This window comes from Brienomyrus brachyistius, chromosome 12 (assembly GCF_023856365.1).
Source record: "Brienomyrus brachyistius isolate T26 chromosome 12, BBRACH_0.4, whole genome shotgun sequence".
NCBI classification, from domain to species: Eukaryota; Metazoa; Chordata; class Actinopteri; order Osteoglossiformes; family Mormyridae; genus Brienomyrus; species Brienomyrus brachyistius.
Genome location: NC_064544.1, coordinates 6,739,915 through 6,756,396, shown reverse-complemented (window position 1 = coordinate 6,756,396; position 16,482 = coordinate 6,739,915). Strand labels below are relative to the sequence as shown.

General features: G+C 51.0%; 1 protein-coding gene across 4 annotated transcripts in view; it reads left to right on the top strand.

Annotated features, from left to right (window-relative positions):
* Nucleotides 1-16,247, top strand: part of LOC125705092 (zinc finger protein basonuclin-2-like) — a 74,746-nt gene extending 58,499 nt beyond the window's left edge. For all 4 annotated transcript variants that reach the window (XM_048971443.1, XM_048971442.1, XM_048971445.1 and 1 more), the window contains 2 exons: nt 6,754-8,942; nt 14,265-16,247. In XM_048971443.1, the coding sequence (XP_048827400.1) occupies nt 6,754-8,942; nt 14,265-14,841 (2,766 nt within the window). In that variant the 3' untranslated portion in view covers nt 14,842-16,247. The remainder of the gene's footprint in view (nt 1-6,753; nt 8,943-14,264) is intronic.
* Nucleotides 16,248-16,482: the final 235 nt, after the last annotated feature.

Here is a 16,482-nt window from a genome sequence, read left to right as displayed (position 1 = left end):
TACACATCACCCCAGCTCCTGTTTAGCATCGCAAACCAGGCAGTGGCTGAGCCTGGAAAATGTGACCATTTGCCTCTGAGGCATAGTATCTGCAGTGGGCACTGAGGCACACTCTCCTCTTCCACTGACTCCTCTGGCAACTGTGTGCATCAGCAGCTCTGTTGGTTATGAGGAACAGCGATGTCTCGGGGGGTGACACAGGGACAGCAGTCTCCTCTTCACCGCAAGTCATCCCCCGCCAGCCCCACGCCGGCCCCTTGCTCTGACTGGGTGCCTGGGGGGTGGGGCGCAGTTATATGCTAAGGGCTGGGAAGGTGGGGCAGGCTGATGGGCTCCTGTCTTCCTGGCAGCATGTCTGTAATGGCCATAATCAGGTTAAGCAAAGAGCCTGCCTGCCTCTCCTCCTCCTGGCCCGTGCTGGCCGACTCCTCGGCCGACGGCAAGGAAGGGTCAGCCCCGCACTGCGGGATGCCGTAACCCAGCGTAAATATAACACAGTCATTACCGGCAGTCATTAAAAATGTAGGAGCTGGACATAAACAGATCTCTATCAGCGCCGCATATGTTTATAGAGGGCACGTCTCATTGATCCATTCGGGTCACGGCCTTCCGTACTAACGTGATGTCAAGGATATTCCGGAGTCCTCATGACCCTTTCCAGGATAGGCAGTTGGATGGATGGATGGATGGATGGATGGATGGATGGATGGATGGATCCTGACCAGAGCATGTGGATATAAGTGTGATCTGTGACTTTCCAGAAGTCTCTGAAGACTATCACCTGCGTGTGTGCTTCTATGTGTGGCCCTTTTACAGATGTATTTAGGGTTACCATCCAGGTTAATGAACTGTGGTATGAAATGGGGTTTCAACCAAAGGATTTTCTTGTGTTGCTGTGCTAACGTGCCACATTCCACCCAAGTCAGCAGCATTTCATTGGCTAATGTGCCACATTCCACCCAAGTCAGCAGCATTTCATTGGCTAATGTGCCACATTGCACCCAAGTCAGCAGCGTTTCATTGGCTAATGTGCCACATTGCACCAAAGTCAGCAGCGTTCATTGGCTAATGTGCCACATTGCACGAAAATCAGCAGCATTTCATTGGCTAATGTGCCACATTGCACCCAAGTCAGCAGCGTTCATTGGCTAATGTGCCACATTGCACCCAAGTCAGCAGCGTTCATTGGCTAATGTGCCACATTGCACCCAAGTCAGCAGCGTTTCATTGGCTAATGTGCCACATTGCACCAAAGTCAGCAGCGTTCATTGGCTAATGTGCCACATTGCACGAAAATCAGCAGCATTTCATTGGCTAATGTGCCACATTGCACCCAAGTCAGCAGCGTTTCATTGGCTAATGTGCCACATTGCACCAAAGTCAGCAGCGTTCATTGGCTAATGTGCCACATTGCACGAAAATCAGCAGCATTTCATTGGCTAATGTGCCACATTGCACCCAAGTCAGCAGCGTTCATTGGCTAATGTGCCACATTGCACCCAAGTAAGCAGCGTTTCATTGGCTAATGTGCCACATTGCACCCAAGTCAGCAGCGTTCATTGGCTAATGTGCCACATTGCACCCAAGTCAGCAGCGTTCATTGGCTAATGTGCCACATTGCACCCAAGTCAGCAGCGTTCATTGGCTAATGTGCCACATTGCACCCAAGTCAGCAGCGTTCATTGGCTAATGTGCCACATTGCACCCAAGTCAGCAGCGTTCATTGGCTAATGTGCCACATTGCACCCAAGTCAGCAGCATTTCATTGGGTAATGTGCCACATTGCACCCAAGTCAGCAGCGTTCATTGGCTAATGTGCCACAACGCAGCAGAATCAAGAGTTTCACTGGTTCCTCCAGCCAGGAAGGGTGGAGTTACCAGCCATGCCCTCCTTCCTGAGGTACACCTCACTATTTATGCAATGCTCCTGCAAACTCTTCCCAGGCAGAGATCAGGCAGAGGTCAGTTGTCCAGACAGATGAGAAGAATAACTATTTGGGTGTCGTAGGGGTCTCTGCCTGTGATGTCTTGAGCTGGGGAAGCTGGGGCTCTGGATCCTCACAAGATGAGGATAAGACCACTGAACGCTCAGTGGACCCAGAACAAGCCCTGTGGGCCTGACTGTACCCTCTTCCAAGGAGGAAGCGGCTCCAGTCACTGGCTCACCAGCTCTGATAGGTCCCTCCAGCCTGATCGTCTTAAAGTTTCTGCAACCTGAGAAATGCTTCCACAGGTGGCTAGGGCTTGAGTGTGGACCAGTACAGGGCCTAAGCATTCTGGTGGGGGCAGGTCTGGGGGGACGGGTTCCAGGGCGGGGTGAAAGAGAACTGTGTCATTGGAAATGAAGAGGGCCAGGGAATGACTCAAGTCACGTGCAGGTCTTCCAGATGCATCAGCGCATGACATGAGCTTTCAGCCAACACCAGAGCTCCACACTCACCTTCCAGACACCACACACGAAGCCCTGAGGAAGAACAGAATAAATGTCTGGGCCTGGCTGAGGACGAATGGGGGGGTGCTTCTCACTTTGGAGAGAAGCTCATTGTTGAGCTTGCAGAAGTTTCTCCAGCACCAGAACACGATGCTGTATAATTTAATAGAAGCAGAAGAGCAGGATGGAGAAGCTTTGCTCCCAGTTAGGAGGGACTGGTGAGTTTTGGGCCCGCAGAACCCCAGTCTGATCCTGTGGTCCATGCAGAGTCTGCCTGCGTGCATCAGTGACCTCACTGGGGGAGCATTTTCTAATCATGTTTCAGTCATCGGATCTGTTTTTACAGCATAGCCATCAAATAAGCCTTTTCCTCACTGCTGGCAGCCTGTACCTGTGTCTCATTGTTCTGATTATAGAGGATAATGAAGCAGTTTGAGTGCTGGTGCCAGTACCTGTTTGGTTCAGATGCTCAGCCCTGAATGGCCACTTCCTCTCCAGCTGTTGCGATGCCCCCCCCCCCCCCCCCCAAACACCTCGGTGAGTCTGATTACGCTGAAGGGTGAAGTTTCTCAGTGAACCCAGAGGTGAGATTCAGCCAAGCAGCCCGGGTAGGATAATGCAGGTTGGTATCTATCACAGAAGTGTAACAGGACCCTCACAGGACCGCTGCGAAACCATAAGACACCAGTTTAGAGGGACGTGAGACGAGACCAGGTGACCGATGGCGCTAAAGCAGACTCTTTAACATGATTAACATTCCAGCTCCCGAATCATTAATTAGAGTTGGGAATTGGGCAGACGGCAGTGTTTGGGACATCTCACTGAGTTACTGTGGCTGTTCAGCTTTCACCGTCAGCCCCACACTCCGGTGCAGCTTCTGCAAAATGCGGCTCTACTGTATCCATCTTAAAGACAGCTGCAGAGCCACCAGGTCAGAATGGAGTCTCCTTAAAACCGCGAACGATTAGCCACTAACGATTCCAGCGCTGGCTGATTGCAGAGGACATTAAGGGGCGGGGGCATCGGCAGCCGGGTCTCACTGTCCTGCCCAGGCCATGGTGACGGCCTCATTAGCTGCCGGCTCCACCGGCGGTGATTTACGGAGTTAGACAGGCGGCGCAAGGCGGCTGGCGAGTCCCACGGTCCTGGCAGATTAAATATGGTGGCATGCGGTGCGGCTGAGATGCTGAGCAGGGCCCCTCCTGGCCGGGAGGCCGACCCACTGACTTATGCGGTAATTTCGCCGTAATTGTCATTAACCTCACAAACAGTAGTTTACCCATTTAGTTGAAGGGACTCTGGGATATGTAATGACAAGGTAATCTGTCATGACATGGGGGGAGATATTAATGAGGCTGGGGCGGAGGGCCAGGTCGGGAGGTGCAGAGAGAGAGGGAGAGAGGGAGAGAGGGAGGGAGAGAGGTATGAAGCTGACTGGGGCATGGGGCTCTTGCGAAGGCACGGCCTCTGTGATGTGGAGCCGTGGGTTGCATGCATCAAGAGAGAGTCAGATGACCCCCTCCGCATGATACTGGTCACAGAAGCCATCACACTGCCTACACAAAGACCAGCTTAATGCCAGTGTCTCCAGAGAACCAAACGTGGGACCTGAGAACATCAGGAAGAGCAGAATGACTCTTCCTGATCAGTGAGTCGCAAAAGCAGCTTTTAAAAGGGAAGGTTGCTGGGGCCTTGAGGTCTTGCTCAGATACTATGGCAAGAGCAAAGTCACTCGTCCAGGGTAATGTAAGGGAAGTTATGAAAGAGTGTTAAGGATTTATTAAGGAGTGTAATAGTGTTATGAAGGAACGTCAAGGAGTGCTAGGGAGTGTTATGAAGGAGTGTTGTGGAGTGTCATGGAGGAGTTTTATTGGAGAGGTTTTATGAAGTGTCTTGGAGTAGTATTATCGGAGGGGAGTTATAGAGACATGTCACGGAAGAGTGTTACAGAGTGTCATGGAGGAGTGTTATGGAGTGAGATGGATTAATTTTCTTGTAGTGCTGGTATGGAGTGAACACCACTTGCCAATGCACCCGTTGAAGAGCAGGGCCTGCCTGCATGGCTCCTACACTTCAGTGTGTCTGGGTGGCCCCTTTCTGGAACATGGCTGAGCGTGGCCGGTGACCCGTAGCACGACAGCCACCCCACCCCCACCCCCACCACCCTCTGCAGTAACCGGCCCCATTTGGTAAACATTATGTGCTGCGTTGCCTCATTTGCTGTTTGTTTGATTTGGGAAGGGGGCAGGAGGGAGGGCATTTACGAGCTGTTCCTGGCACAGCGGCGCTCTCCTAAGCAGACATTACTTACACACTACAGTGAGGAAAGTGTGAGCACCAGGTTGGGTCACCGTTTGTGGCTCACTCAGGATGGGATGGGCGGGGGACTGCTGCTTACTCGGGGGGGCATGGGGATCACTCACTCCGCTTAAAGCACCCAGCTCACCGGAGAAAACCCCCACAGGCTACACAGGCTCTGCACACAAACTGCCCACTGTACTGCCCCTAGCGGCCAGCCTACAGTAGCCTTTTACCAGGGATTCACTGAACATAGCAGCCCTTTACCAGGGATTCACTGAACACAGCAGCCCTTTACCAGAGTTTCTCTGAACACAGCAGCCTTTTACCAGGGATTCACTGAACACAGCAGCCCTTTACCAGGGATTCACTGAACACAGAAGCCCTTTACCAGGGATTCACTGAACACAGCAGCCTTTTACCAGGGATTCACTGAACACAGCAGCCCTTTACCTGGGATTCACTGAACACAGCAGCCTTTTACCAGGGGTTCACTGAACACAGCAGCCCTTTACCAGAGTTTCTCTGAACACAGCAGCCCATTCCCACGGTTTGTCTGGGACGCTGGAGCATCTGCAGGTCACCTGCTGTTTGTGTTCTCATTAGAGCAGCTAGGGGAGCTCGAACCAGCCCCGCCACACCCTCCAGCCTCATAAAGGTGCCTCCAAAACTTCCTGTAAATGTGTACCAGCTGAAAGTGACATTAAAAGCGCGAGCCTGAGATCAAAGGTACACTTGTGGCGGGCAGAGGAGAAGAGTGACATCAGAGGGTTTGAGATGGCCAGCAGGTAAACACCTGAGTCAGCGGCACCGTGAGAGGGTTAGGGTATTTGGGGTAACGTTAGGGTTAGGGTATTTGGGGATAGGGTTAGGGTATTTGGGGATAGGGTTAGGGTATTTGGGGTAACGTTAGGGTTAGGGTATTTGGGGATAGGGTTAGGGTATTTGGGGATAGGGTTAGGGTATTTGGGGTAACGTTAGGGTTAGGGTATTTGGGGATAGGGTTAGGGTATTTGGGGTAACGTTAGGGTTAGGGTATTTGGGGATAGGGTTAGGGTATTTGGGGTAACGTTAGGGTTAGGGTATTTGGGGATAGGGTTAGGGTATTTGGGGATAGGGTTAGGGTATTTGGGGTAACGTTAGGGTTAGGGTATTTGGGGTTAGGGTTAGGGTATTTGGGGTAACGTTAGGGTTAGGGTATTTGGGGTAACGTTAGGGTTAGGGTATTTGGGGATAGGGTTAGGGTATTTGGGGTAACGTTAAGTCTAGTGCATGGCTGCGTAATTTAACAGCTGGTTGGTAAACATTTAAAACTATACTAAAAGTATGGGAGTCTGACCACAGGGACCGACTGCTCAATACCATATCACTTGTTACCAAAATGGCTGGATTTTACATGTGTGGCAATAGCAATGATATGGATCCAAGGATTCCTCAACTGTAGCATTAGCATATAAAGGAACCTGGATCAAAACTGTATTAGTAATTTTTAAAATACATTTATTCAGTTAGATTATCCATTCTGTGTTGTTGAATGTTAAATTATCAGTTTCTATAAATCAGATCAAGGAAATACCAGCTCAGTAGTGACAGGAAAATCATAAAACAATACTGAAATCATTGCATTTGGATTTTTATGAGTCTTTTCTATGGATCAGCTGAGAAACAGTAGACTTTGAGGTGTTTCTGTGGGACATCTTCTCTATAATGACGTGTGTCGCAGAGACTGACTAATAGCAGCACTCCAAAGCCCTAGGTTGTCTTTACGGTTGATATGATTGAAAACATTCCTGTTCTCTGTCCATGAATGTAATTACTTCCTGCTTGGTGATACAGGATAAGAAGACAGAAAGGGAAGCTAGGAGGGTGTGCGGGGTGTCGCTCTGTAAAGATCTGTGAGGTCTTTGCTCCAGGAGGCCTGGACATTGCAGGCAGGCAGCTGTGTACCTTTAATCAGCTGTACCAATTATGCAGAATCAATGACTTCTTGTGGTGTCCTTTGTTCCCCTTGATATGGCCTTCAGGATGCTGCAGGCAAGGTGCTGGACCGCTGGACTATCATGTCCCGGGAGGAGGAGATCATCACCTTGCAGCAGTTCCTGCGTTTCGGGGAGACCAAATCCATTGTGGAGCTCATGGCCATCCAGGAGAAGGAGGGCCAGGCCATCACAGTGCCCTCATCCAAGACCGACTCTGACATCAGGACTTTCATCGAGAGCAACAACCGCTCTCGTAGCCCCAGCCTGCTGACGCACCTCGAGAACAGCAGTCCGTCCACTATACACCACTTTGAGAACATCCCCAACAGCCTGGCCTTCCTGCTTCCTTTCCAGTACATCAACCCAGTGTCTGCCCCCATGCTGGGCCTGCCCCCAAATGGGCTTATGCTGGAGCAGCCAGGTCACAGGCCACGGGAGCCCAGTCTGCCAAACCCAAGCGACCCCAACGAGAGCAGTGAGTCGGAGGTGTCTCTCTCGCCATTCCGCAATGGCCAAAGCCCAAGCCTGGGGGGCACCGGTGTCGAGCCTAAGCCTGAGCCTGCCAGTGTAACAACCATCTCCCCCACCCCCACCTCCCAGCAGCCTCAACAGCAGCAAGCATCAATGCAGCAGCAGCAGCGGGCTGGACTGAGTGAGCAACATGCGTTTGTCAAGAGTGAGCAAGCCAAGAGCATCGTTACCTCGTCCTTCTCCTCCAAGATGCACCGCATGCGGCGCATGGGTTCTACCTCCCGCAAGGGCCGAGTGTGCTGCAACGCGTGCGGCAAGACCTTCTATGACAAGGGCACCCTGAAGATCCACTACAATGCCGTGCACCTGAAGATCAAGCACCGCTGCACTATTGAGGGCTGCAACATGGTGTTCAGCTCGCTGCGCAGCCGCAACCGGCACAGCGCCAACCCCAACCCCCGGCTGCACATGCCCATGCTGAGGAACAACCGTGACAAGGACCTCATCCGCTCCAGCGTTGGCTCTGGCACATCTGTCATCTCCAGCACCAAAAGCGGTTTGACTCTGACCAGCCCGGGACGGCCACCTCTCGGCTTCACTACCCCACCCCTCGAGCCCATGCTGCAGTCTCCCCTGCAAAGTTCTCTGATCTTCCCATCCTTGAAATCAGTCCAGCCAGTACAACCGGTACCGCCATTCTACCGGGCGCTGTTGTCCCCTGGGGATCTTGTCAGCTCACCGGTCTCCCTGCCCACCAGCCCCATACTCCCTCTGGCCTCTAACAACACATCTCTCATCGAGCCGCAGGCCTCGGCCCCTGGCTCCCACAATCCCCTCGTGTCAGAGGCAGGGTTTGTCAGCCACAAGCTGCCTGGTACTGGCATTCAGGAACATTCTGTTGACCCCACACCCAAGAAGAAGCCCCGCAAATCCAGCATGCCAGTGAAAATTGAGAAGGAGGTCATCAGCGTGGCTGATGTGTTTGACGACAAAGAGGAGGAGGAGGAGGAGGAGGAAGGGGGCAGGGTCCTGAATGGAATGACCAGCACCCACGGATGCCACCATCCACATTCCCACCTTTACAACAACAGCAACCACAGTGGGGGCAGCAGCCAAGCATCTCCCAGCCGGGATGAGGTGAGCCCTGGGCTGGCACTGAGGAACATTCTCCAGCTGGATCAGGATGAAGCTCGGACTACCAGCGAGATTCGTTGTATGGACAGCTTCAGTTCTGAAGAGCAGGACCATGAAAGGGATTTTGAGAATGAGTCAGAGGCCTCTGAATCCAAAATGTTCTGTGGAGATGAGCTCATAGACACTGAGGATCAGCGGAACCTGCAGAAGATACAGGAGCTGGAGGACAGTCACCTACGGAAGGAGATGGCGGACCATTCCTCACCATCTCCTCACCAGCCTGTCATTAAGATCAAGGAGGAGCTGAGCGACCCTACATACGACGTGTTTTGCATGAGCCAGTACGGACTCCACAACGGGGGTGGTGGCTTGGCCAGCATGGCTGCACTGCATGAGACCTTCATGTCCTCCATGAGCTGCGGGGCCAGCCTGCCAAGACTCCACCCATGCTCCTCCGAGGGGAACCTTTGCTCCAGCCCCGACCCCAAGATCTGTTATGTCTGCAAGAAGAGCTTCAAGAGCTCATACAGCGTAAAGCTGCATTACAGGAATGTTCACCTGAAGGAGATGCATATGTGCACAACAGCCGGCTGCACTGCAACCTTCTCATCGCGGCGGAGCCGGGACAGGTGGGTGACGGTGGCGGGGGGGGTAGCATGAGACCTTAATATAAATGACTGAATGAGTGAATGAATAGTAATCACATTAGATAAAACATAAAGCATGAAGTCAGTTAACATCATTAATGTCTTAAAAAAAAATTCACAAACACGTAACTTATCTCCGACCTTTTGCAGTTGTGTATTGACCATGTTTTACAGCAATGAGCAAAAACATTACGACCACCCCCATGTCCATGTGAAGCAAGTAACATTCTTGCAAATACTGTGGATGTCAAGGTCTGAATGCAGAAGAAATGGGCAGGGGAAAAGACCTTAATGATCTTTATACGGGCCAGATTGTTTTTGCCAGATGACCAAGTCGGAGCATCTCCGAAATGGCAAGCCTTCTGTGATTCTCACGTTCGGCCATGGCGAGCACCTGCTGAAGGTAGTTCAAGGTAGAAAATGCCATGAACCTCTGACAGGGTGTTGGGCGGCCAGGGCTTGTCAGCCTGGGATGTAAACATAGGCTGTCCCATGTGGTATGGACCAGTGGACGGCACAAATAGCAGTGTTTTGATGAGTCTTAGCCTGCTAAAACCCCTGTGGTAGATCGCAGCTTTTCCCCCCTCGAACCACGCTCAGTAGATACTCACCACGACACACTGTGGGCTTCCCACACGTCTGCCCATTTGGGAGATGCTCTGATCCAGCTTTCTGACCATAATGATTTAGCCCTTGTGAGAGTCACTCAGGTGCCCCTGCCCATACCTTCCGCACTGAACATGTTAATTGCAAGTACCAAATATTATCTTACCATATAATATATCCCAGACCCTGATACGCATGGTTTTTATGAGACAGTCAGCATTATTTGCCTCATGTCCGGGCTGTCATATTGTTTTGGCTCATTGCTGTATAACTGTATATATGTTGAGTGTTGTATGTAAGGATTATGTGACCTAGTGGTCATGTATGTGATATAAAGTGTGCAGTTAGCTAAGGTTTGTGTACATTCATTCTGCGAGTCTCCAGGCTGCCCTAATGGTTTCATGTTGGATCAGTGTAATTAGCCTAAAAGACCCATGTTTATTATTCAGATGTAGTAGCACTGTGAAATAATCAAGCTTTTCTGCTCCCATGGTGTCAGTATTTCCTGTAGCGACGGGAGTTAAATGAAAAATTAGATTTACAGTTGGTCCCCCGTTCATGAGTTGGGGGGGGGGCTATGGGGGACACACCGTGAAATGCATGGAGGGTGGAGTGTGGATGGTGTCGCACCATCAGTATTACAGAATCCCAGGAATATGATTGTGCTCCCTGCTGATTTGCTGAAATACGTTAATAGTGGCTTGCATTCACATTAGGGCTCCTTGATTGTCAATTACTTACACATCCCCGTAAATGGGGTTAAAACAAATTCCACCACGTCGAGGGAGGCGGGTTATCCTTTCTAGGATGAGGGTCCCCCACATTCAGATAAGACTGTATCCTGTGAGTGTCACAGCGCCCATCAGTGGGACAAGTTCAAGCTTGTAAGCTAACCTCCTTTTCTCCCAGAAAGTCCATGAGATCCTTTAGGATCTCAGCCTGTTTAAATCCGTCATGCCGAGTCTCTTTTCGACCTGCAGCTTTTCATCATGGCGCCCCGGTCAGTGGACGGGACCGAGGCATGCTGAGGCATCCTTTATCACTTCCAGATTGGTGTGGTGGCATCTGGGAGAGATTACGGCTGAGCTCCCCTATGGGAGAGTGAGGAGAGGCCCGGTGACTTGAAGACCAACCCAATAAAGATGGATAAGATGCAGAGAGTGTTGAGCATAATGAATGGCGAAGTCAGGGGGCTGTGAACCGAGCATTAACGCTTCATCAAGATTAATGTCTGCTATTCTAATGTTAGTGCTGCGTATAACACGTGAAACTTCACAGAAGCAAACACTTTCGTCTTGTAACATCCGGGACGTGAATCTTTTCTAAAACGCTCCCATTTTTTAATGAAAAAATTACTAAATTTTTTGGTTAATTTTTTATTCATATTAATAGCTGTTGCCCTGCGATGAGCTGGCCCCCAATCCTGGGTTGTTCCCTGCCTCGTGCCCGTTGCTTCCGGGATAGGCTCCGGACCCCCCCGCGACCCAGTAGGATAAGCGGTTTGGAAAATGGATGGATGGAAGGATTAATAGCTGTGGTGGGAGTACGATTTCGCCTTTTTCTGCAATGACTGCAGCATAGAAAGTGGCGGTTCACTGTAGTATAAGAGGGAAACGCAGTTTGATGTGGCACGTAAAGCGCAGGTCCGTTTTACAGCGTCCCACTGGGAAATGGGGAAAACCGAGGCTTTTTAAGGCGGTTTTCATGGTAGCTGGTTACGTTACGGTAAAAGGACCCGGGTCACATGCGCATTCGTGGCTAAACTCTGTCATGCTTGCAGTGGTGACGCCCCAGTGGCTGGGGGGGGCATTATTAGTCTGTTAATCATTCTGGGCTTGTGACAGGGGCCTTTCTCTAGATACAATCTAATCATGTGCTCACTCCTAGACTTTGGGGGGGCAGGACCCCTCCGCCCCCAAATGCATGTGGGACAACCATAACCACCATGTCTCGTTGCACATGTAGAGGCGTGGGGGCCTAGTGAGCTCATCACGAACTCCGCTGTCCACGGAGAGCCGTGTGCTGGCTGCTGTGCTCTGAATGAGAAGGCGGCTGGCAGTGATGTGTTATGGTGCTTTTGAAGCTTCATGTTTCACATCACAGAGAAAAAGAGGCACCTGCACTTCAGTCGAAGTGGGGGGGGATGGGGGCCACTGTACCATCTCTGACATTCATAATCTACCAGAGGAGAGAGCAAAGAAACCACCAGCTGTTTAATTTTATCTTCCCTGACCACCCACCCCCCCCCCCCCCTCCCTTTCGTTAAAACCCCCAAACAATTTAGAAAACACATTTACGGGCAGGCAGGGGGAGGGCACAGCCCGGAGATGATTAACGTGCCCGAGACAGGTACATTAGCGGCACTGCATCTGTGCAACCCCCCCCCCCCCCATCCACCCCGCCCCCAGAGACCTCCCCCGTCTTCTGACAAGATGAGACTGTCAATTTGCTTCTCCTGCCACATTACTGCCCATTAGGGAGGGGGGAGGAGGGGGGTGATTCTCAGAGACGGTCACTCATCGTACCTGTTATTACAGGAGCCGCTCGCTGCCAAGCTTAAATTGGTTAATGCCCTTTAGGGTGGGGAGCGGCAGGGAAGCGGCTGGTTGAGGAGGCAGTGACCCCATCCTGCTGCTGGGCCCCATTTCTCTCAAAATGTGATAAAGCCACTCGCTGTTTTATCGTCTTGCACAAACACCATCGTCGTCACGGACAATATCAGGACGTAGAATCAGTGGGAGTCTCAGCCGGCCACCTCAGCTTGCCGTTTTTGGGGGCTGTGTGGCCTCGAGGGGCCCGCTGTGCTGGGACACAGCCCTCGGTCTTGATTCAGGCTGTGGGGGGTGCTGTGGGGGTGCTGTGGTGTCAGGCCAATAAGAGCAGCATTAGCTCTTGGTCTCGTGTCTATGGTATGTTTGTCGTAGGTCGCATCGTGCCCCAAGGGCCTGATCTGGACCCGGTCCAAGGTATAACTCATTTCACTACCCCCCCCCCCCCCATTTCAGTACACGCCGTACCCACAGTGCTCACACCGGGAGCTTCCATGAAGTCCCCAATTTTGACATTTCCATGCACATGTCTAACGGCGCCATTCCATGCGATGTGCAGCTGTGACTGGTGAGCGTGGTCTGCGACCTGATGATGATGACACGAGCTGTCGCTCTCTGCTCTCCCTCCAATGAATGTATTTTTACCTCTTGCAGGAGAATGTCGGATAGGGAACTAAATAATTAAAGGGACACTTTTTGACTGCACCCTCCGTGGCACTGCTGGTAAGCCCCTCACCTCACTCTGCATGGACTCTCTGACAGACTTATTTGCGCGCCACGTGAAGGACCAGACTAGTGATCAATTCCTCACTTCCGTTCACTGTCCACATGCACTGCCCTTAAGTCCTAGTAGCCCTTGGCTGTTTTGCTAATAGAGATCCTATTTTAACCCGTTGTAAAAACGCAGCATGTGACTCGGTTTTTTGAACAGCAGGCAGCTTCAGTCCTTTCACATTGCATGATTTTGCTTAAATTTTCTGGATGCTTCTTCCCTGCGAGTCTGTGATGTGTGTGATCCGGTTACTGATATCGCTTAGGTTACAGCACCTCCGCAGAAAAAACACGTTTTCTCACAGCTGTAAAAGACACATCCATACACCTCGGATGAGGCACCTTTCCTCAGCACGCAAATGTGATAATGATGTCAGATACAGTATCCAGTTCCCTCCGGTCATCGTATTACCTGGCCCAAATCAATTGATAAACTCCCATTCAATGTGGAAGACAATTTAATAGAGTCGGGGTCAATCGGATTTCAGCTGGGAAGGCTATTTGCTGCCAGGAGCAAACAGAGTCGGGGGGGAGGGGAGGGGGGCTGTCCGCTGGTGTGTCTAGGTGGGGGGTAGCGTCAAGGCCCGTTGGCTCCAGTGTAGAGTCACGCTCTCCCAAAGACCCCTGGCTTGGGATGGGGGTTGCACACTCTCAACCAGGATGGGGCCGATGACAGCTGAGCTTTGGCTGAAATCTGTGGGATCAGGCAGGTTCAGGATACGACAGTTACGAACTACACACAGGGCCATCAGATGCTAGTGGGGGGGGGGGGACTTATCCACCGAATACAAGGCTGTGGCCTGTTTTCCTGCGATGGGACAACTACGAGGCCTGTGGACACCCGAGGCCAGAGCATCAGGACGCCGGCAGGCCTCATTCATATATAGCAGGATGCAGCAGTTAACGTACCTTAATCACCTGGCATTAAGCTAATATTTTTAATGTGGGAAGCTCACACTTTGGAAAAACATGCACCGCACTTCCTGAAATGCACATACACTCTTTGAAACGGCAACATATTGCGAGATGCATCTAAAATAGCATACTGTATTAGCTATTCATTCATTAACTTTTTACTCATAATTGATTCTTCATTTTAAATGCTTTCCAGCAAGCCTGCTAACATGCTGTATGATCAGTTTATTCGACTGCGGCGTCTAGGTATCTCAGAATTCCGCTAAGTGAGGTGATTATGCTGTGTTTTGCATGCGTTTTCATGCTACAAGGCAGTTAGCAGCTCCCATTGTGACAGGCTGTGCGCTAAAAACCCCCCCAGTGTGCGCCGCCTCACACTGCATGACCCCGGTCAGTCAGATCTGCAGGCGTGACCCCAGAGCCCCCCAGAGGCATAACACAGCTGCCCTTCCCCAATTTGCAGGCACAGCGCCAACATCAACCTGCACCGAAAACTGCTGACCAAAGAGCTGGGTGAGCTGAGGGGCCCTGTCTGGCCCCTGCTGTCCTGGGGGCTGCCAGAAGAGCTCCTGACCAAGATCTGCGGCAGCGCCCCCTTGGGGTTGGAGGCCACACGCAGGGAGACATCAGCAGCTGGGACACTGGCAGGCACAGACCACTTTAGGGCCAGCAAATGCTTCCAGATCCTGTCCGGGGACTGCAAGGCGCTGGACCTGAGTTCCTCACAGGAGTCTATTGAGGGCAGCGACGAGCTGGAGGGGGCCAGCGAAAGGGAGGGTGGCTCAAACAGGGAGGACCGGCCAAGGGGCGGTGCCAGGGAGGGGTTCCCAGAGCTGCCGGGCCAGGGGGTCGACCCGAGTGCTGTCCTGTGCATGCTGTGTCACAAGACATACAGCTGCAAGGGCACTCACTTCAAGACGGTGCATCTGCGCCAGCTGCAGCGCTGCGAGGTTCCGGGCTGCAGCGTCGCATTCTCCTCGGCGCGGAGCCACAACCAGCGCAGCCAGAACCCCAGCCTGCACCGGCACGTGGCCGAATGACTGCCCCCCACCCCCAGGCTTCTTACTTTCATACTGTACTTGTGGAAGTCTCTAGAGATGCCTGGATGGGTGGCTCTGCTGCTGCTGCATCCCTGTGGCCCCAACACGTCCTGCCGCTTCCATGGAAACCCTCGTCCATCTCCAAAGAAACTGTTCGGACTCTTCTTTTGTGACTGATGCTCGCAGAAATGTTAGTAATAAGAAGAGAACCTTCTCAGTGTATTAGTGTAATAATAGCTTTTAAATGACCCATTAACAGAGCATGACAGCCTCATCTGTAAATAACATCCCAGAGGGTTCTTCATGTAAAAAATGTACTGAGGGTGTCAGTGCCCATGCTGGTTTCACTTCATGGCACCTCCAGCTCTCAGACTGAAGGAAAATGTAGCCTCTAGCTCATTTAATTTCTTTATTTTCACTTTGATGCACACTTCAGACTAAAAAAAAAAAAAAAGCTCAAATTCTTTTATAAATGTACCAATGCAGAGAAGGCCTGCATGTTTTTGGCTTCGGAACATATGATTTGTTGTGTTGCCACATTTGTATGTTGACCCAGTCTTGCACTTTTCAAGTCTACAAGGGGATGTGTAATATTTTGTGTGTCTTGAAGTCACCTGCCTCTAAGGCATTTTAAGAAAATGTTGAAATGCTTGTGGGTCCCAGATACAGAGAATGTGTGGCTCCTGAGGTCATGACCTGATGTTCTGCTTTCCATTTGAAATAACTATTGAGTCTTAGCGCAACTGCAGAAACGCAGAGTAACATTAATCTCTGCTTTTAGCTCTCGTAAGAGCAGCCCAAGTGCTGTTCAAGGTATTTTTCGGAGTGATCTCTAAGATATCATCCAGAGAGTGATCTCTAGGGTATCATCCAGAGAGTGATCTCTAAGATATCATCCAGAGAGTGATCTCTAGGGTATCATCCAGAGAGTGATCTCTAGGGTATCATCCAGAGAGTGATCTCCAAGCTTAGTTGTTTCTTCATTAATGTTCCCTCCAGAAGTTGACAAGATTTCTGTTTCTCTATATTATTTACATTTTAATGCTTCATTTAAGGTGATCCAGGTGTTTTCTGAAGACTGCATAAATTAAGCATGTATTTGAACTTAACTGTGACCAAAAACAAATGGTGTTTTCATATTTCAGGTTGGGGACACAAGCGTAAGGCACGAGTTTTCAGTCTTGGCTGCTCTCCAGAAAACTTTGGGTCCTCAGTGTTCTGATGCTGTACCATCACTAGTGGTGCATAAGTATGGGTGGAGACAAAGTTCACCAGATCATTCAGCGTTTGGACATACGTTGTATTTGTAAGAATGTTGGTGTCGAACTGCAGCAGCAACTTGATGCCAGTCATCATCACGGCCACCTGCTTGCTGCGTATGAAGGTGTAGGGGCTGCATGAGGCTGCTGCAGTAATGTCCCCACTGTTGTTCCGTTATGAGTGCAGCTTTGCAAAGTGAAAAGGAAGCCCAGCCCACATGCTTAATGCTCCTGTCTTATGAAATAAAACAATTCTTACAGAAACCAGGGGCAGTGATCATGGTAATCACAGGAGGCAGTCACATGATAATGTCAATCACAGGAGGCAGTTACGTGATCATGCCAGTCACATGATCACACCACTCTCTGGAGGCAGTCACAT